The sequence below is a fragment of the Octopus bimaculoides genome, chromosome 3 (genome assembly GCF_046866305.1).
Source record: "Octopus bimaculoides isolate indiv1 chromosome 3, ASM4686630v1, whole genome shotgun sequence".
In the NCBI taxonomy this organism is placed as follows: domain Eukaryota; kingdom Metazoa; phylum Mollusca; class Cephalopoda; order Octopoda; family Octopodidae; genus Octopus; species Octopus bimaculoides.
Window position 1 is genome coordinate 49,395,339 of NC_142930.1, and position 22,500 is coordinate 49,417,838.

The 22,500-nt window shown below is 35.3% G+C and overlaps 1 protein-coding gene across 2 annotated transcripts in view; it reads left to right on the top strand.

Moving 5' to 3' along the window:
- The window catches only part of LOC106878261 (GTP cyclohydrolase 1-like), a 113,747-nt gene that overhangs the window by 49,411 nt on the left and 41,836 nt on the right, over positions 1-22,500 (top strand). For both annotated transcript variants that reach the window (XM_089348967.1, XM_052966489.2), the window contains exon 4: positions 19,053-19,084. In XM_089348967.1, the coding sequence (XP_089205093.1) occupies positions 19,053-19,084 (32 nt within the window). The remainder of the gene's footprint in view (positions 1-19,052; positions 19,085-22,500) is intronic.

Sequence of the window (22,500 nt, forward strand, 5' to 3'; positions counted from 1 at the left end):
ACCTATAGAATAAGTACTAGGCTTAAAAAGAATAAGTCACGGGGCCGATTTGCTCGACTAAATGTGATGCTCCAGCATGGCTGCAGTCAAATGACTGAGACAAATAAAAGAATATATATATACTTGAAGAAATTATGTTACCACTAGTATTTCGCCATTATATACATGCAAATATGTTCTTGGTTCCGGGCGATATAACTTTTTATACGTAGTTAATATTTTTTAATTAGAAAAAATGTTTCTTTATTTTTAAGTGACTGATATCAGAATAATTATAAGAATTCAAATTAATTACCTAAATCATTTTTGCTTTCAAAGTCGTTCTTTTATTGTTCGAGGCCAATTTAATACTCGATGCCCTAATATTTTTTGCCTCTAATTCGACTGATAATGAGGTCTTCTTTGCGAATAACTTTGGTAAACTTGTTTAAATATTTCGAAATACGATTATCTTTTCATATCAACATTTGATTGGTGTATTATGTCGAGAAAAAAAGTTTAATATTAACCCCCCTCCCCCAAAAGAACCAAAAAAGAAAAAAACCATAAAAAGAAACCATAGGCACCGAATATTTTTTAATTCGTGACTGGAAACACCCGGACATCCAAGGGCATTGGTTTGACAGAAAACAGAAACCTACAACTGATTTACAGATTAGAGATTATAGCTTCTACATATCCTTTAAATCTTGCTGGAATTTTTTTGCCCTCTACTTCTTCAAGAACGATTAAAAGCCCTAGTTGTAATATAGTGAGGTTAAATTAAACGACTGTATATGCTTTTCATCTGCAGATATTCACTTTGCGTCTATTTGAAAGAATTTCTCAAATGATTCTCTCATTTTCTAGCTTTATTTAGAAATTATATGTCAGAAATAGTCTCTGTCTGTCTATCTATCTATCTATCTATCTATCTATCTGTCTGTCTGTCTGTCTGTCTGTCTGTCTGTCTGTCTACCTGCATATATATATTTATGCATACACACACACACATACATACATACATGTACACACACACTCACACACACTCATATATATATATATATATATATATATATATATATATATATATATATATATATATATATATATATATATATAGATATATAGGGCAGGGAATCGTCAATTAGTAATAAAATTAATAATTAACAATTTTGCCGGGTAGCTCAGTATGAAAAAACCTTTATCGGTAAAACCATTTATAATCATAAATATACAGGGATTAGCAGAAGCCTGCTTCTCCAACATACTGAGAATTCAGAAATAGCAGTCAAAGAACTACTGATTCCAAACTACAAATTTTTTCTCTAATGGATGGCGATATCTATGGCACACACAGAACAAAAAACAGAAGAGAATTCCCCTATTCCGAATATTCGGAATAGGGGAATTCATACCCATAACCGTGAAACGTCGTACCCAATTAACTAAAGGCAGGTTTGTTTTTACTCTTCTCTTCTGTTTTTTGTTCTGTGTGTGCCATAGATATCGCCATCCATTAGAGAAAAAATTTGTAGTTTGGAATCAGTAGTTCTTTGACTGCTATTTCTGAATTCTCAGTATGTTGGAGAAGCAGGCTTCTGCTAATCCCTGTATATTTATGATTATATATATATATATATATATATATATATATATATATATATATATATATATATATGTACCGTGTATATATATACATTATTTTGTCTATTCATCTGCCTATCTATGTATCACTTCACTCACTACCACGCACAAATATAATATACACAAACAGCCAGGCACATAAAACGAAAAGCAATCCCTCCCAACCAGAACATGATTTTGGACTTCTTTCTGTCACTAGTCACTTCCAAGAACAATAGATAAATGCAAATATGCTAAATATTTGCATTTATTGGTCAAATAACATCACGAATATTCACCTAAAACATCACTAAAATCTACAACTCCTCGTACCAACATGCAAATATTCAAAATCTAAAACCAAACAATTCTAAAGCCAAACAAAACTCCAATTGAATAGGTCCCTCGTCTTCCTATGCACATCCTAAAATATTAACAAAGTCTGTGGTTTTTGCCTAGGCCGGCATTGACTCTATCTCTTAACACTACGAAAGCTAAGACAAGCTCCTACACATATCGGATGTGTAGGAGAAGCTACACACAAGCTACATTTTCAAACACGTGAGCAGAATACGTTTTCGAAATTAGTTTCTAATAAAAGCCTACGCACTTCTCCGGAACTATCTCACTTTACCGTTTCTGTCCAAATTACGCCTTGATTCAATCATACGAAATGAGCGAATGATTTCAAAAGAATTTAAAATTTAAATTATTCTCATCGATACAATCAAAAACTAATACTTTATGTGCTCGTATGACAGGTCAACGCATGAATTTTTGACTGGTCAATGCTGGTTGTTTAAGTGTAAGATAGACACTTCTAAGCACATACTGCAAATTATTTACTTCAGAAGAGGCTACAATCATTGACACATTATACGTAGGAGTAAATGAGATTGTGTGATGTCCATATCATCATTGACGTCATTAGCAATATGAAATGGCCAAAAGTGGAAATCAAAAAGTAGTCGTTGAATTGGCCTATCTGCATCATACAATGTATACCACATAATATCTCAAATGTTTATTTCTTTTTATTAAGAACAATATTAAAGTTAGCAGTGGCAACAGTAAAGTAGATTGAATGAACTCCAGTATATCATTGGTGCTTATTTTATCGAATGACAAAATGACTCATCGTATAGGCAGGGCTGGGGTGGCTGGTATCGAAAGTTAACAAAGGAAGATATTTGTTCCTGCAATCAATTGTCAATATTAATCAATCCACTGCTCAGAATAGTGTACCTATATGTATTATAACATTGGTTCCAGTGGACTGTGATTATTCGTATATGTATGTATGTATGTATGTATGTATGTATGTATGTATGTACATATATATATATATATATATATATATATATATATATATGCATGTGAAGGCGCATAGCTTAGTGGTTAGAGCATCGGGCTCACAATCATGGGGTAGTGAGTTCGATTCCCGGACCGAGCTGTGCGTTGTGCTGTTGAGCAAGACACTTTATTTCACGTTGCTCCAGTTCACTCATCTGTAGAAATGAGTTGCCAAGCTGTATCAGTCTTTGCCTTTCCATTGAATAACATCGATGATGTAGAGAGGGGTATGCATGGGTGATTGTTGGTTTTCCATAAACAACCTTGTCCGGACTTGTGCTTTGGAGGGTAACATTCTAGGTGCAATCCCATGGTCATTCATGATTGATGGGGTTCTTCTTTATATGCATGTGTACATACATTTCTATGTATATATGTATGCACGCACATCTCTTCAGATTTTTAAGCATTTTGATTTATGTATAAAAATCTGATAGTTACATGTGGTATCTACAGTTATCCCTTGCAAACTATATAACTTAATTCCCTCATGCGCGTGCGTGTGTGTGTATGCGCGTATAGGTGTAGGTGGAAAGGTGTCTATATTTATTCAGAATATGTCTTAGCAATTCTTTCACTTCTATGCATGGCATTCCATTTCCTCAAGAAATCTAGCATAAATTAAGAAGATAAAGAAATTCACAGATTGTATGGAAAAAAATATTCCTTTTTTTTATAATGTTAAGTGAAGAAGAAAACTTCTAAGAGAAGCTAGTGATCACAAGAGCAGCTGCAAATCACTGGAAATTTGTTTGTGGCTAGAAAAGAATGAATTACAGTAAAAAGGACAATAATAATTGTAACAATGACGATAATAGAATGATGATAATAGTAATTGTACTACTACTACTACTACTACTACTACTACTACTACTACTACTACTGCTGCTGCTGCTGCTGCTGCTGCTGCTGCTGCTAATGATGATGATGATGATAATAATAATAATAATAATAATAATAATAATAATAATAATAATAATAATAATAATAATGATAATAATAATAATATGGATAAATTTTGTTACCAGAACAGACAACAGCGTTTCAAGTAGAATAATGAATGAAAAACATATTTTAGTGATTATTGATACTATTGATCTCAAACCACTGAAACCGCTGTTGATAAACAATCATTTATTCTTATGCACGAAACTGTATGTAGTAATATATTACATTTGACTGGCATGAATATAGTCAGTGTACAAGAAGTATATAGATACGCACATACATACACACGCGCACACACAATATATGTATGCACATATACACATCGCACACTTATGCAAATTTGAAGTTTAGGTTAAGTCACTACTCGGAGTTGCTTGTTCCTAGCTTTGAAATCCGAAGATCAAGATCCAAAAACTTTGATTCTGATTCTGAATAAACATTACCCTACTCTACCAAAATATATTGAAATTTGTGTTGCTTAATTGTATTTCATGCTTGTGTGATAATACTAACAACAGACACACGTATACACACACACACACACACACACACACACACACACACACACACACACAGATAAAATATCTTTATGTATGTGTGTGTGTGTGTGTGTGTGTATGCGTGCGTGTGCGTGTGCGTGTGTGCGTGTGTGTGTGTGTGTGTACACGGTGTATATGTGTATTTCTGGCTGTGACAAGTTCAAAAGAACATGGTCAGGCCATTTAGTTTGCAAATATCAAAAGGAGAAGTCTGGTTGTCATTAACAACCAGTCCAACAATATATATATATATATATATATATATATATATATATATATATATATATATATATATATATATATATATATATATATAATACATATATATATATATATATATATATATATATATATAAATATATCATATATTATATATATATATATATATATATATATATATATATATGCACATATATCTATACACACACACGCGCGCGCGCACGCACACACTTACACAATCACACACACATTCATATGCATACATACGTATATATATATATATATATATATATATATATATATATATATATATATATATATATATATATACACATACACACATACATACATACATGCATATATGCATACATACACATGTTATAAGAGCAGTAATCAGTAATTGAGATTTTACAATACTCCACTACCCTGAATTCCACTTTGCTGTTGCTTGACACGAGTAAAGGTTTTATTATAAATTAGAATCTTATATAAATGATGTATACATATTACATCAAACCATGACTTTTAAAAACCAAGATTGTAAAACTTAAGATTTACCATTTGATGTTTTTTAAGTTTTGACTACAAGGCTAGAAATATGATATGAAGATGAAGTTGTCAGACACAAAAGAAAAAAGAATGGTAGATTAGAGAAATATAAAGAAAAAAGGTAAAAAGGAAAGAAAGAAGAGGCAAATCGTTCGATGAACTACGAAGGCTGTTGTCACAATAAGTTGAGGTGGTCTTAGGGAGAAAGAATGTATCTTCAAGGGAAGAGTGTAAACGAAAATAAAAGAAAAAGAAACCTGAATGCTTATGTGAGTAACTGACTGAATACATCGGGAAAGAAGCAAGAATTAAACGTTTTGGAGAAGACGTTATCTATTAGATTGAAGTGTCAAAGCTAATGAAAACGCATAGATTTAGGCAGTAAGTTGGTAGGAACGTTAGAGTTTGGAAAAATGTCTTGTGCTCTGAGTTCAAATCCTTGCACTGGTATTTACCATTTTGGGGTCGATAACTATAATTCTAGTGCAAGTACCAGAGTCGAAAATGGAAACCAGTTCAGATTATTTCATGGTCTATTAATAAACTTACTCCTGTTTTCTTCTAACTCGAATTTGGCTGTAGAATTTTGTACACACTTTCACTTTATTTTATGTTATTTCACTTGATATTATCGTATTGATTTTTATGTTTTAACCTCCAGTAACCTGGGATCTTTTTTTACTGTCAATATATATCTCTTTACTCCATCGTCTCATTTTCTTTTTTTCTCTGTCTTCCACACTTCCTTTATATTAGTGTTACCTTCTTTATCTCAATTCACCTATTCTTGAATACACCGTACACTAAAATACATTCATCTCATTCACAGTGTCTCAATTAAGTCAGTTGCTTAAGTAAACATAAGCTTTTCACATTCGTATTCGTTTTCACATTTATTCTCTAATAAACATTGCCTTTCTCCATAACACCTTTATCCTGCTCTTTTTGTATCTATTCGATCATACATATTCATAAACCATATACTTTTTTTATTTGCGTTATTCGTAGTTTTGCGAACGATTTTCTTTCTTTCTTTCTTTCTTTCTTTCTTTCTTTCTTTCTTTCTTTCTTTCTTTCTTTCTTTCCGGTTACCTCAGCCCGACTACGATACTTTAAGTTGCACCAGACTGAATCTAGCTGTTTTAAATAATAATAATAATAATAATAATAATAATAATAATAATAATAATAATAATAATAATAATAATAATATTTATAGGATTGAGGTTACTCCTCTAGAAAGTAAGGAGGCAATAAAGAAGAGTGCGACTGTTATTAAGTGAACAATATTTCGACATCTCGTGTATCTTCCACAGGTTAAAAAATAAGCTTGTCAATCTACTTCATTTTGGTAATATTTACAGGATTGATAACAGTCGCACTTTTCTTTATTGCTTCTTTACTTTCTGGAGGAGTAACCTCAATCCTATAAATATTACCAAAATGAAGTAGATTGACAAGTTTATGCTAATAATAATAATAATAATAATAATAATAATAATAATAATAATAATAATAATAATAATAATAGATAGAGAGATGAGTTCTTTACTTTTGTATACGATTGACACAATCCATCACTAAGGTAAACATAGCTGACGTAATCCATCACCAAGGCCAACTTAATGACAAAAAGCGCAACTCGAAAGTAACTTATTTATTGGTGCTTTGAAAATAATAATAATAATAATAATAATAATAATAATAATAATAATAATAATAATAATAATAATAATAATAATAATAATAATAATAATAAATAGAGCCCACCATCCGAAAGCTGATATCAACCGGTTGTACTTCAGGAGAGACCAGGGTGGAAAATGCTTAATAGCAGTAGAAGAATGTGTACAGATAGAAAGAATGAACCTTGTAGATTATTTACAGAGCAGCACAGAAAAACTACTAAAGACAGTAAGTAAAGAACAGGTGGTCAGGCGTGTAATAGGAGCAAAGGACAAGAATGAAATACAAAGAGAGCACGTCAGACAGATTAAAGAGAAACCTCTGCATGGCCAATTTTGGAGAGCCGCTGAAGACATATGTGGAACAAAATCCTGGTCTTGGTTTAAAAAGGGGCAATTAAAAAAAGAAACAGAGAGCCTAATTGTAGCAGCCTAAGATCAAGCGATAAAAACAAACTTGAGAAAAAAATATATGGAGAGAATGTGTCTGAAAAATGTAGAACCTTTGGAACTTGGAACGAGACAGTGGCACACATTGTGGAAGAATGCTCCAAGTTGGCACAGGAAGAGTATAAGAAATGGAGGCACGACCAGGTTGTAAAAGTTTTACATTTGAAACTATGCCAGAAATGAGGATTTGGTACTGGACACACATGGTACAATCACCGAGTAATTAGAAACTCCTAAGTATTATCCTTGAATAGTTAGACTACCGATGAAGACAATCAAGAAATATCAATACATGTAATAATACAAAAAAATAACACAATCATAAACCATGCACCCTTTAATAAGTTCAACCTTACGAGAATGGAGGACAGCTCAGAATAACGGGATAGTAAGGTGTAAAAGTTTCACAGTCAACAAGCATATCAAATGTATGTTTCCATCATCAGCTGCCTGACGGATCACACTATGGTTTCGACATCTGGGTAGTTCTTCAATCCGGAAGTGTGAATAGCGTTAAAAACACAAACGCTGCCTAGAAATTAATAGACAAGTAGCAGGAGCGAAACTAATATGTCCATTACATCTACACCTGCTTATTATTACAAATAGAAACATCGAACAAAAAAATAGTATTAAACAAGGCATAGAAATTTAAAAAATTGTACCTATAAAACTAGAAATACCAAAAAAAAAAAAAAGAGCACTGCTACCTCAAGAATAATATATATATATATATATATATATATATATATATATATATATATATAAATATATAATGGGTCATGGTTTCACACTAGTATGAAACTCAATTAAGTGGAAAGGACGTACTCAATACTGTTAAATAGAGTGAAGTAACATTATGTACTCATACCTGAATTTACATGAGTCTCCTACCTTTGTCGACTGATTAGATGAAATTAATGGGTATAAAGTAAAGTTTTTAGGAACCGCAATACCTATCCTCTGAAGAGACAGGAAACGCGAGTAGCGACTTATGTAGCTTTGTATATATGTATGTTTGTATATATATATATATATATATATATATATATATATATATACACAGATACAGACACACACATACATATGCATACATACATACATACATACATACATACATGCATACACACATACATGATTAATTTTTTTTCGAAAATACCAACAGTCATTAGACGCAGAATAATGTTAGTATATGTATATTTTTATATTTGGTTTATCATATTTTATATATTGTCAGAAACACACACACACTCACGCACGTACACACATGCGCTCACACACAAATATGCACACACATGTATAATATACAGAGAACGAGGGTGAGAGAGTATCAGGAAGCGAGAACGAACAAGTGTTACTCAAAAAAGGATATCAGAGAAACCGAAATATTGGTGCCTGACTTGCTTAATTTTATTCAGATTTGGTATATTCAGACCTATTCCTGTCACTATAAGTAAAAAAATTGAGAATTAGACAACTAGCAATATAGTTTTGGTATTACTCTACAATATAAAGTACTCTGACATATCAAAACTAATTGAAAAGCATGTAGCTTTAAATTTGAATCCTCTTATTGCAAGACCGCTGTGTGTTCAGAAATTATAACCCATAAAATATATGAATTTAACCGTATATTGCGTGATCGATAAAAATAATACTGAGCTTTTTAGATTAGACTCTCCACTTCTGTATTGATACCTACCTCTTACACAATGTCAGTATTCCTATCAAAGAGTTTTGATTTACGATGCCTTTAAAAGGGTATATTAAGAACAGAATAGTATAAATAATAGCATATATTCCACGATTACAGTTACTTTATTTTTGTTTGAACCTGCTAGGAGAATCTTCTGGGAAAACACTATAAAATGATATAATATTAGGTAGATAGAGATATACATTTTAGCATCAACATCTGTAATATATTCAATATCAATGATAATAAAAATACTTGAAATTATAAAGCATTGGTTTATTGTTGATGTATTTTCTCTTTCATCTTTCATAACGATTACAAATCAAGCTATTCATTTGAAGCCATCAGTTCTCTGTCACAATGTATTCAGCATAAACGATATATGCAAGCCATCACGTCTAAATATCTCTGAAATATCTATTGTGCCCGGTGTATTCTTGTACATGTTTTACATTTCAAAACATCAACTGCAAAGCACCCAAAGCTCTACATTCACTGGTCCTTTTTATTTTTATTTTGCACTTTAACACGCGCGTGAACTGTGTATGTTACTTTAGGAAGTGAAATGCTTTGATTTTAAAAGGAATGTACATGGTTCTACTAGAATGGAGTACAGGCATGGCAATTCCCTTACATTGGATTGAAATGACTAATAAAACTAGTCATTTTGTGTCTATGAGCAGATAGAGTGATGATTACTAAAAATATATATTTCAACTCAACACATTCTTATGCTGTTTTATTTTACATGTGCTAAGTGTTTATATGTCATTCCTAATTTCCTATTTACGCTCCATATAACTTTCGGTTCCGAGACTTCTTGATGTTATAGATGCAGATGTTCAACATAGGAAAATATCGATTAATTATAAGAGAGCCGAATTTATAAAAATAACGGCTGCATGATTAAGAATATTCATACAGTGATACTTAAGTTTTAAAATAATTTACTCATTTTATCAGATAACGAGACTTAAACAATATAAGCTTCCATTTGCAACAAATATCACTTCAATACATCAATCAATAAACAAAAAAACAAAGCAAAAACAAAACAATGATTACTATAAATGACTTTAGTTTACATTGCTCTTAAAAGCATCACATGAATAATAAATTAGCACTTTACTAGCGCTTTTAGATTTGTATTATGCTCATTTGCAACAAGAACAACTTTAGTGAATATAAAAATTGTAATAATGTTAAATAGTCCATGCATTTGACAGTAAGGCCAAAACCCACCACTAATTGAAGAAACATATTTCAAATGAGCAAAATTTGTTGTAGTATATTCAAGATTCATGAGAGTATTCCATGTTAAATTAATATTGCTGAATATAAAGGAAGACTTTAATGACTACTTATGAGTTTTTAGTGAGGCCTAGAATCGAGCTTCACATCTTTAAGTTGCTAAAAACGTACCACGCGTTGATGATGCTTATTTCATTTGCCGAATTCAGCTAGAAGTGAAAGGAATTCTTCTTCATAATTGCAGACCAACTCTTTCTGATATCTCGAGCCTTATTAATAATTACTATGGATATACTGAAGCTCTATTCTAACCTCCGAGCGTTGAAGATATATCTATTGCTAGTCAAACTGGCCAAGTGAATCCTTCATCAAGTTATAATCACTAAACTAAAGTACTGTGAGCAACTGAAACTAATCATTTAGACCCCATTGCTGCTACTTACAAAGGAAAGCGGCACTTATTTAACTGCAACTATGTATATTAAATCAGAATAAGTTAATTGACAGTATGCAAACCACTGATCTTTCTCCCGCTAAGCCTGAAATTTGGAAAAGTAAATTAACACATTAATTAAGGATAATGGAAGTGTACATTGAATAGTTTTATGTGAGCATAATCACTTGGGTATGGTATATACATTCACACACACACACACACACACACACACACACACACACACACACACACACACACACACACACACACACAAACACACACACACACGCACACACACACACACACACATACACACACACACAACACACATTGTAAAAGCTAAGAGTTTTTCCACGAGTAAATTTATATTAAAAACCAAAGAAAAAAATGCTTTAAGAATGGACAAAAGAAGAAACATTCACATTTTTAGCAAAATATGCTACCGTTTTCAATCGCTTTAAAAGACGATTTAAACATGCTCTAAGAAAAGGAATATAAATTCAGATAAATTGAATAAAATTCATCTTTTATGATATTGACCAAAAAGACTTATAGTTTTTTTCAAGATGGTACCCTGCATGGTTGCGTTTCGGTGACTGAAACAAGTAAAAAAAAACTTTAAAAAAACTGAAGTTCACATGTTTTCCTTACAAAATTCTGGAAACCAAATACCAGTACCATATGAATTTTGTAAGAAAAAATTATGAACTTCTAGGATTAATAACATGAAAAATTAAATATTCTTTTCTAAAATTCCCAAAGCATTTTATTTTCTAATTTCTAATGTGCACATATATAAATCTATCTATCTATCTATCTATCTATCTATCTATCTATCTATCTATCTATCTATCTATCTATCTATCTATCTATCTATCTATCTATCTATGTCTGCCGAGGATGGGCGGTAGTGGCACGGCGGTTCTTTTTCGCAAGAGTCTGGATCTCCAAGTAAAGACGATATTTACGGACCCGGAGGGTAGACTGGTTGTCCTAGATGTGGACGGCAGCGATGGAGGCGCTTTTCGGTTGCTGGCAGTTTATGTGCCTCCTTTAACAGGTCGGTCAGACTTCTTTCGACGTCTAGAAGTATTCCTGGGAACGTCTCGTCCCTTACTTTTAGTGGGGGATTGGAATGCTACCTTGGACACGCATCTAGACTACGTGGGGAGTGACAAAACTAGAAGAGGATGCAAAGGCCTCATAGACCTGCTCAGACGCTTCCAGTTGTCTGACAGGTACCGACTCGACCACCCAAATGTGCCAACGTGGACTTGGAGCAACCGCATTGGGTCGTCGAGATCGTATCTAGATAGGATAGTGTGTAGGACAAGAGATAGAGATAGTTTAGGATGTCCACAGTTCCACATAGTCAGCTACACGGATCACAAACTTGTGACGTGTACGCTAGACTTAGATAAGGCACATAGGCAGGGTCCCGGTTACTGGAAACTAAACGCGTCTTTCCCGTCGAGACAGGTTTTCAGAGACCGGATTAGCACGTTAGTAAAGAGGGCTTTGACGGGAGCCATCGTCAACAACAAATGGTGGTTTGCCCTCAAGAGAGCAGTAAGGGCGGAAGCAATAAGGTATAGCAGGGCACTAGCTGTAGAGAGGAACAGAGTAGAGGGGGAGCTAGTGATAAAGTTAGAAGAGGCATTGCGAAGTGGCATCGCATCCGACGTTTTAGCGGCGAGGTTGGCCCTCGACCAACACTTCAATGCTAAACACGAAGGGTGTGCTGTCAGGGCAAGGATGCGTGCTCTGAGGAATGAAGGTGTTGGAGCCGCACGAGAGGCCCGGGTGGCGGAGGCGCAGCGGGGTAACAGAGCCACCATCCGGTCTCTGGTAGACGAACAGGGGCGCGAATTGCTCGAGCCGAGCAAGATGTGCGAGGCGTTTCAGCGGCATTTTGCCCGACTGTTCGGGAGGAGTGGCGAGCGAGAAGGCAGGGTGGACTTTAGTGCCTACCTGCACAGCTTGCCACGACTCTCGGCAAGAGAGGCGGAGTGCTGCGAAGGGGTCATCACGGCGGAGGAGGTGAGGGACGCGATGGCGGGTTGCTCGACGGACAAATCTCCGGGTTTGGATGGTCTGCCCTACGAGCTTTACAACTGTATGCCAGACTTGTTTGGAGAAGTCTTGGCGGCCGTGTACTGCAACTGGCAGCAGAACGGGAGCATTCCCGGTTTTGTGAGCCGAGGAGCAGTAACGCTGCTGAAGAAAGATCCAAACAAGGGGGACGCCATAGATAACTTTAGGCCCATCACTCTGCTCAATGCAGACATGAAAATTTTGGCCAAGGTGTTAGCCAAGCGGTTGGCGCTTGTCATCGAGAAACTGGTCGGCACGGAGCAGACGTGCGCCGTGCCGGGCCGGAGCATCCATGACAACCTCCATCTGATGCGCTACATCATAGAGAGGGTAGTTAAGGAACCTGGCATGGGTGGGGCCCTGATCAATTTGGATCAATCCAAAGCTTTCGATAGGGTAGACCATCGATACTTGGAGGCCGTCCTCGAAGCGGCCGGCTTCGGTCCCGTTTTCCGCGGCTGGATGGCTGCCTTGTACACAGGCATCCGTTCGGTTGTTCGCGTCAATGGACGTCTATCGGGACCCTTCGACATTGCACGTTCGGTTCGTCAGGGATGCCCCCTGTCGCCGCTCCTGTACGTATTGACTCTCGAGCCACTACTGCGGAAGCTGGCGACGCTGAGGGGCATCCCGCGAGAACTGGGGTGCGGGACGAGCGTGTCGGCATACGCGGACGACGTCACCGTCATAGCGTCTAGCCACGAGCACATTGAGCTTGTCGGCGAGACGCTGAAAGACTACGAAGCGGTGACGGGAGCGAAAATCAACCGGGATAAGTCGGTGGGTTTGCTGCTCGGCACCTGGAGAAGCAAGCCCATACCGTCCGGCAGCGCCTCAGTAGTGGGACGCTGGACGGACGGTCCGGTCAAGTTGCTCGGAGTCTGGTTCGGTCCGGACCTGCAAACGGAGAAGAACTGGGACGAGATAACGAGTAGGGTGGCCACTCTCTGCCGGCAATGGTCCGAGAGGAAGCTGTCCCTAAAAGGTCGGGCGGAGGTGGCGAACGCGTACATCGCGTCCGTCATCGAATACCGCCTGACCGTCGTGCCTTGTCCCGATCGCGCCATCACCGAAATGGAGCGCATCCTCTTCCGCTTTTTGTGGAAAGGAAGCGTTCCGATGGTGAGGCGATCCGTTTGTTGCCAACACCCGCTGAAAGGAGGGCTGGGCATGCCGTGGTTGATGATGCGCAGACATGCGCTGAGACTGCGACATCTCCGGCTCTACGTAGACGACGGTGAGCAGGTGTGGTCGCCGTTTGTGCGACGCGCTTTCCCGCAGCTCGTCTCCATGACCGAGCTGCAGTCGTGGATCAAAAAGAGGCCGAGGAATGGCGAATGGCACCGTGAGTGTCGCGTTGCTCTGCAACAACTTTGCCGTCCCGGGTCGACCTTGAGCGGCTGCATCACAACGAAGTCATTCTATAGGGGATTAGTGGAGGGCAGGTACGACGACGATCTCGGGGCGAACCTGGGCGTCGACGAGGAATACCTGACCCGCCTGTTCAGGACGACTTTCGGGCCGGGACCTATGGACAACTTCCAGAGATCCCTGGCCTGGCAGTGTTACCGAGAGGCGCTACCCGTTCGGGATAAGCTCTATAGACACGGCTCGCGAAATGCGGGGCCGACCTGCCCGAGATGCGGTCAGAGCGATGAAACCGTTCTGCACGCACTCGTGCAGTGTCCAACCATTTCGGAGCTGTGGGCTTATGTCGAACGACTGCTGTCGCGTGTGGGACGAGTCGGTTTATCAACCGAGTCTATCGTCAATATCGTCACGCCTCCTTCCTTTAAACGGGAAGGAAGAGCTGTATTTATCGTACTTGTGGCTATGGCCAAAGAATGCATCTGGTGGACGCGTCTGAAAGGATTAGAGACAAATACTTTCCTCTCTGGTCAATCTCTCATCAACTTTTTCAAGTATCACTTGAAAAGGAAGGTGAGAGTAGAGAGGCAAGTGTTGTCTAGCAAATGTTTCGAAAAAAGATGGATACATGTAGCAAGAATGGCACGTATAAATGACGAAGCCACCTTGACCATGATTCTATAAAACGTTTTAAAATTTTGTAAACAGAGAGTTACTCACGTTTCTTGCTTAAATAAAAGAAATTTTATTTAACAAACTGTAACGCTAAAGACCGAGGTTACCGTGGTCTTTTCGTAGGTTTTTCTTTCCACGGATAACCTCCCCATTTATTGGGAATTTTTTGTATTATTTCGTATTTTTTTGTAAATACCCCAAACGTTTTGCGATGTTTTTTTTCATCGTTGTCCCCACTTTTGTTTTTTTTTCTGCTTTGTTTTCGACCCCCTCGAAAAGAAAAACTCTACATTTGTATTTTGTCCCCTCTGTGTTGAGCCCTGTGTGGCTAATAAAGAAACCTATCTATCTATCTATCTATCTGTCTGTCTGTCTGTCTGTCTGTCTGTCTGTCTGTGTATGTATGTATATGTATGTATGTATGGATGGATGTGTGTTTGTGTCTGTGTGGGTTTGTGTGTTTGCATTAAGTGTAAGTACAGGAAACAAAGAGGGTCAGAATAATGATATGTACTTTTATTTTAAAAACGTTCCTACATACAAGAACATAAATGACATTCGTTGCAGGATTTTGTTTCGAAGAACAAATATGTGCAAAAACATGAAGCATCAAGAAAAGTCAGCGGAATGTGGTTTCGACTTCGTGAAGATTACAGTGGGAAAGTTTTCTGAGATAAAATTCTGCAGCCAATGACATTGACGAAATAACATCGAAAATACAAACTTTTTCCAACAACGCTAAGAGCTAAATATGTTCTATATGACACATTCTACCAGTATCCGAAGTTTGAAAGTGTTTAGTTAATTTATCGACCTGCCGATCAAAAGGAAAAGATCCGAATACTTTACTAGAATTACAGTAGTAAAATCGTTAGCAAAGTATTTGGCTTGTCTTTATGTTCTGAGTTCAAATTTCGCCGAGGTTGATTTTGCCTTATACCCTTTCGGGTCCGATAAAATAAGTATCAGTTGAACATTGTGGTCAATGTTATCGACCCTCTACTTCCCCCGAATATGCTGGCTTTGTGCCACAATTTGAAATCAAAATTACATTAGTAAAACCCTGTTTTGTGACTACCCTAGTATTCATCAAAAAAAAATTTTAATAAGCGTGGGCGTCACTTACACGGGCTTCAACATTTATATACGTGTATATAGTTTAATCAATTCAGTTATTAGTAATTTTAAAAAATTTTCAGTTTATTTTGTTTGTGGAAGTATTTTCGTTTTGTTTTAGCGTTTTCGAAATTGCCTATTTTGGGATCTTTTCCTTCGAATAAAATTACTGCCGTTGTTTGTCAACAACAACTATCAGCGGTATATATTTTGTTTGTCACTGTTATTTATGACATCGTTCGTACTGGTTTTAGCTTTAGGGTTTTAGGGTTAGGGATAGGGTTTTAGAGTTAGGGTTGGGGTTTTAGGGTTAGGGTTAGAGTTTTAGGATTAGGGTTAGGGTTTTGGAGTTAGGGTTAGAGTTAGGGTTGGGGTCTTAGAGTTGAGGTCTTAGGGTTGGGGTTAGGGTTGGGATTTTAGTGTTAGAGTTATGGAAAAATGTGAAAAATGAAGAAATTGGAGGGGGGGGGGGGGCAAAAATGTCTTCCCGAAAATAATAGCTGAAAAATCCCTAATCTAACCCTAAAACCCTAACCCTAACCCTAACTCTAAAACCCTATCCCTAACCCTAAAACCCTAACCCTGACCCTAAAACCCTAACCCTAACTCTAAAACCCGAACCCTAACCCTAAAACCAGTACAAACGCACGGACGATGTCATAAATAACAGTGACAAAGTAAATAAAGTGCTTAACCTAACGACTCTCCCTACATCCATTCTGGTGTTTTAAAAGAAATACAAAAAGATGCATTCGTATAGTGCTTAGTATTCAGAAAATCATTATACACTTTCTCATAGGGATATTTAATAATATCAAATAATTTACTGTTTATTTTCTGCTACGGTGAATATGTTTCGTGACAATTACCATGTTCTCGACTTTTCTCTCAAACCACTGCCCGGTGGTAAATAAGCAAAAACTACAACACATAGTGTAAGCAAAGAAAATACGCGTGTTTAGTATAAAATGAAAAACGGCGAAGATTATCCACACTTCAATATAATATATGTACTTTAATGAAAAGTAGTTCAGTTTTCATTCTAAACCGTTACAACGTAAAATACTGAGAATTTATAAAGATTCAGCTGTTAAAATTTTTTTTCATTTTTTTACTTCTTTCAGTCATTGGACTGCGACCATGCTGGGGAACTGGCTTAAAGGTTTTAGTTGAACAAATCGACCCCAGAGATCATTTTAAAATCTGGTACTTATTCTATCGGTATTTTTTGCCTAATTGCTTGGTAGCATTAGGAACGAACCTATTTTCTTTCAAGAAAACAAGACGATTCAGAAACCTTTTGATATTAATTGCTCGAATGCATAAGTGACCAAATTACCAGTCTGAGAGAGAGTGGACAATTTTAAAATTGTCTTAAAAAGCCTATCAAAGTCGAAGTTAAAATTATTTTCGCGGATCTCTCAACTGTAGATAAGTTTTAATTCACGAAAGCAAAGATTTAACGACGAAAACATTTAACTCTTCATTATATATTCTTCTTTCGTTCTTTTCTGCTTTTTCTTTCTAGTTTTCTGTTTTGATTTTTAGCTTTTTGTACACACACACACACACACACTTTCCTTGGTCTGTTACGGCTTACCAACTTTACATGGACTGTTAAACCGATTAAATAAAGAAATAAGCATAACTTTAGACCACTTTGTTCTGATAACGTCGGTTACGTAACGTATGTGTAGATATAGCCAACATCATAATCTCTCCGAATATATATCTCGAAGTAGTTATACGCAACCACACTCGCTATACATTTTAGTGTATATACTTGAAGAATTATTTGTAGACAGGTGTACATATAATCAAGAAAAATTCAAGACAAAGAAACCTTTATTCTAAAATATAACTGTAAACAAAGGATTTTGATATCGTATTCCAATCAATCTGGCAATCAAACTAGCTTTTGCTTTCCCGCCACTGGATTATGACACTCATATTTTCTATAATTTTTGGCTTTCAGTTTTAGACCGTCAACCTCTGTTAACTCTATCCAAATCACACCCCCAAATTCTAATTTAGCATTCCAACAAATGAAACCATAACACAAGAAAGCTCAAAATTCGGAACGGAAAACTCATACATTTTGTATTGATCTGTTGGAAAGCTGAAGTAAATGAAAGATAGTTTATCTGTTGACAGCTAAAGTAACAAGTATAGTTTTCGAGGACAACAGATCTAAACATTACATATTCGATATATTTAATTTCATGATGACTTATGTCATTTTGCAAACTTGTGTATTTTAAAACAGCTTACCGACATTCCTTACATTAAGCAGTTTAGTTATGTACAGTAGTTTTTAACATATGCAATATAGCCCCTATAGGCGTGTTATGAACTCACAATAAAAAGTACATGTCAAGGGGATACTCTGAGGGTACTGGGTGTTTAGAGGGTTCGTAATCTTTCTGAGAAACAAAGTGTTCAAACCAATTACGAGACTTAAATTTTAAATACGTTTAAAAAAGAAAAAACTTTTGACAAGGTTTAGAATATGAGTTGTATACTGTACGTACAGAAACATGTCTGATGATGTGCCCTGGTCCAGCATAATTTTGCAAGTCAATGCCCTCTTTAGTAATTTTCGTAAAAGTTTAACATGAGGAACTAATTCACACAAATATCTAAAATAAAAAAGTGCATACTGGAAGGGATAAGATATGAAAATATGGATGATAATTGTTTTAAATGAACTTCTCTGTAATTAAAATAATCGACTGTTTTAAGGTTTTCTTTTGTTAGTGAAAAAAGGAACTGAGGCCAATGAATAAATAAATAAATAAAGAAGGTTGAGAATCACTGAATTAGTGTATGTAAATTGCTTGCATGTTATTTAGTTTCTTGTTTGTACACTAAGAAAGAATATTCTCTTGAGATTAACATTCAGTTAGAAACTGCGATCAGTTAAAATTCACACAAGTTAAGTATGAAAAAAAATTATTGTATATGTCTTATTCATTATAAGATTTAAGTATAGTTGTTTGTTATTCTATTTCTATTTTTTATTTACAGTTTTGTACTATATCTTATCTTTTATATTTCTCTCATTTCAGAATAGTGGAAATATTTTGCAGGAGATTACAAGGTAATATATCAATTTTAAATAAATTGTAGATTACACATTTAATATTTGAATCTACTTAAACCATATTCATTTTTAGTAAAGGCCGTTTTGAATTTAGCCCATTTTTATGCTAGAAATTACCTGAACACAACACATACGGCACAGAAAAAAAAAAAGATGTAACCTTTATATAATCACTCGTTCAGGCAGAAATAGTAATCAAATCTTTCTCAAATCTCCACTATTAAAAAAAGAAGGATTACATGGAATATGTAATCGGAAACAAAATTAGAAAAACGATTAATTTAGTCTGAAACAAGACAGTGAAGGGTGGAACGAATTTGATCCTTGGTCTGTTCAATCAAATCTGAATCAGTATCTGCATGCGTACAATCTCTAAACACACACGTCTTAAAATGTACAGAAATCTTATAAATAAAGAATTCGAACTTTGGCCTCATGAACATAGAAGACAAACGATTTTCACTGTGAACGCTGTTTAATGTAGCCAATTTATAGAAATATTACAATTTACTTTTAATTTAGTTTTAGTTATTCTATTGGATTTAAATCAATATATTCATTTAGAATTTGTAAAAAGGTACGGAAAAAAATTTACATTTGTATGTAGAAGTCTTTTAGCTTGAATTTTCCTTTTATTTTCATATGCATGAAAATAACGGCCATCAATCGAACAAGAGTTAAACAGCGTAATTGATATGAACATTTCAACTTTTTACTCCCTCCAGCAAAATACATGACATGTCATTCGCATTCACCGTGTCATTCTAAAACGTGCATAAGATAAACACATACGAAAAATAAAGATGAAATAATATTTTAAAAAATTAATCAAATTTTCGTTGAAAAAATTAACGGTCGTGTATGCGTTTTTTACTTGTGTGCACTAACTTTACAACATATCAAACCTTTGCTATGCAAAATTATATGGTTCCCTTAAAAATGTTGGATATCTTTAACAAGTGAAGTAGACGTTAACACGCTGCCGTTTGCATTTGACAATTTGACAATGCAATTGTTGCACTTCATATGTTGTATTTATAAATTCAACACAAGGGCGAAGAATGAAGGGCAGGTACAAGGACAGATTTCAAATTCGTGAAAATTTATGCAGAATCGATTTGAAAAAGTAGACGTGGAAAGTATAAATACATTGACATATTGACACAAAATAAACTATGTAATGAGAGGAAAATGAAATTACTTGATACGAGAAGTAAAGGTTTCTCATAACGTTGTGCAACACAGTTTTTGTCCTTGGGTAGCAAATGTTATTTCCTATTTGTTTACACCTAGAAAGTATGAAAAATGGCTAATATTTCCTCCAAACTTTGCTTTTGTTACGTTTATTCAAACCCCAAGGAATCTTTCTCAACACATGACTATGATGCTTACGCACTACTCCTACCCATGGTCAGATATGTTCATATTGACAGCCACTAAAGGACATGCTCAAGTGGCTAAGGTCAAACAAATGACAGGCAAATCTGTGATATTGAGAAAAATATTTGTTATAACGATATTTCTGCTTCAGAAACTCAGCGTCGAATCTGTCTAAAATGTAATGGAAAATAGAACCTGAAACGTAAACATGTCCCTTAATAAAAAAAATAATGTTTTATGGGATGTCTCTTTACTTCTGTCATGTGTGTGTACATAAATATACAAACTTGTGATCAGTTCAAATTTGCTTAAGGTGTATTCGAACTTGTAAGAAAGGCACCAGCATTATTCCGCCGTGTATGTGTGTAATGTTGTATTTTGGGAGAGTCCTATTGCAGCACCCACTGGTTACAATCTCAGTTTTAGTTACATTATCGTAGCTTTTTTAGTCACACTTCTGTAATTTGTTTTAATGATTTCACCTCAGTCTCCTAATTTTCTCATGTATGTAATAAATCTGTTTGTACGTATACGAGAATTTTCATTTATTTGATTTTGTTTTCGAGTGTACCAATGTAAGTGGGTATATATATACTCGTGTGGTGTATGTTGTGTGGTTTGTGAGTATGTGTTGTGTGTTTTTTAGAGGTGACTTTAGCAGACTTTAATTCTATTATTGTCATTGCTATGAAGTTAGTGGGTGGTGCTTCGTTAGTGATGTTATTCCATTCATTCTTACTACTGAAAATGTGTACGAGTCAGAATCTGCTTCTTGTATGCGTACTACTTCTATAACCTGTCCTAGTGTCGGATCTTTTGGAAGTGAGCAAAGAATTTTAATTCTTAGCACACATCTATTATGTTTTTGTATGGCATGCAAATTTTCTCAATTTCTTGTATCTTGCCATTCACAAGAAATCAAGTGTATAAAACTATCTGGGTTCCAGTAAATAGTTCTCGATTTTTATTTTCCACTCAGTTTTGGACACTAAAACGCAATAATATTGAACAAAAGAAATTACTCCATTTAAAAACTTGTATATTTGTATAGGAATCTAACAATTTAAGAATTAACTATTTTGCAATCAGATTGACAGTACTTTATCCAGCTTATATTGTTGATGGTGCTGTCGCTCAAATTTGATCGAAATTTTGAAACGAAGACTCTACTGCAGAAAAGGCTCTATTTACTTCCATAGAAGCTGGGCTACTAAGCGTAACAAATAATTTCTGCAAGTTAACTAATTTCAACATTTTCATCTCTTTGGTAATGTTTTTAGATAAACTGAATATTGAATCCTCTCTTTATTCATTTTAACAGTTTTGTTTATTGTAACATTTAATCTTTGTTATAGGGATGTCTCTTTTGATGGAATAGGCACTTTAAATAACAGAGATTCGGATTCTGAATGAGAGATAGAGGACTCTCTTTTCCAAGTAATGAACATTCTATTTTGAAGTTTCTTTGAGATAATTTCCAGTTAAATTTCTGATGGCAAAATTAGAAATGAACCAAGTTTATCATTAAAAAAATCTTTAAATACTTCACCAGTGTAACTAGAGTTTTATTCCTGTCTTGAATTATCTGCTTGACACATTCTTTCAGCCAGAGACACTGAACACTGAAGTATTTTATTGATTCTGTTCTATAACAAACACAAATGTACCTTCTGTAGAGATCAAATTTGTATTGGTTTGACTTAGTTTTTGAGCTTCAGTTTTAATGGATTTCAATGCTGACGCAGCAGCAGCAAGAATAATATTAAATTCATTGTCTGAAAAGTCTAAGGGTTACTTCATATCAGTCATAACTATTGTAACACAGCTTTTAAAAACAAAACTTGCTCTCACATTACACATAAATTGTGCCATCTTGTTTTAGTTTTATTAATTAATTTTAATTCATGGCCATGCTCCTCATTAACATATTTTTTTACGAAATAAACTGATAATTGTTCTCACCTTTTAATGACATTGCTTAAATAACAATACTATAACTTAGCGAAAGAGCCTTAATAGGAATTATTTTTATT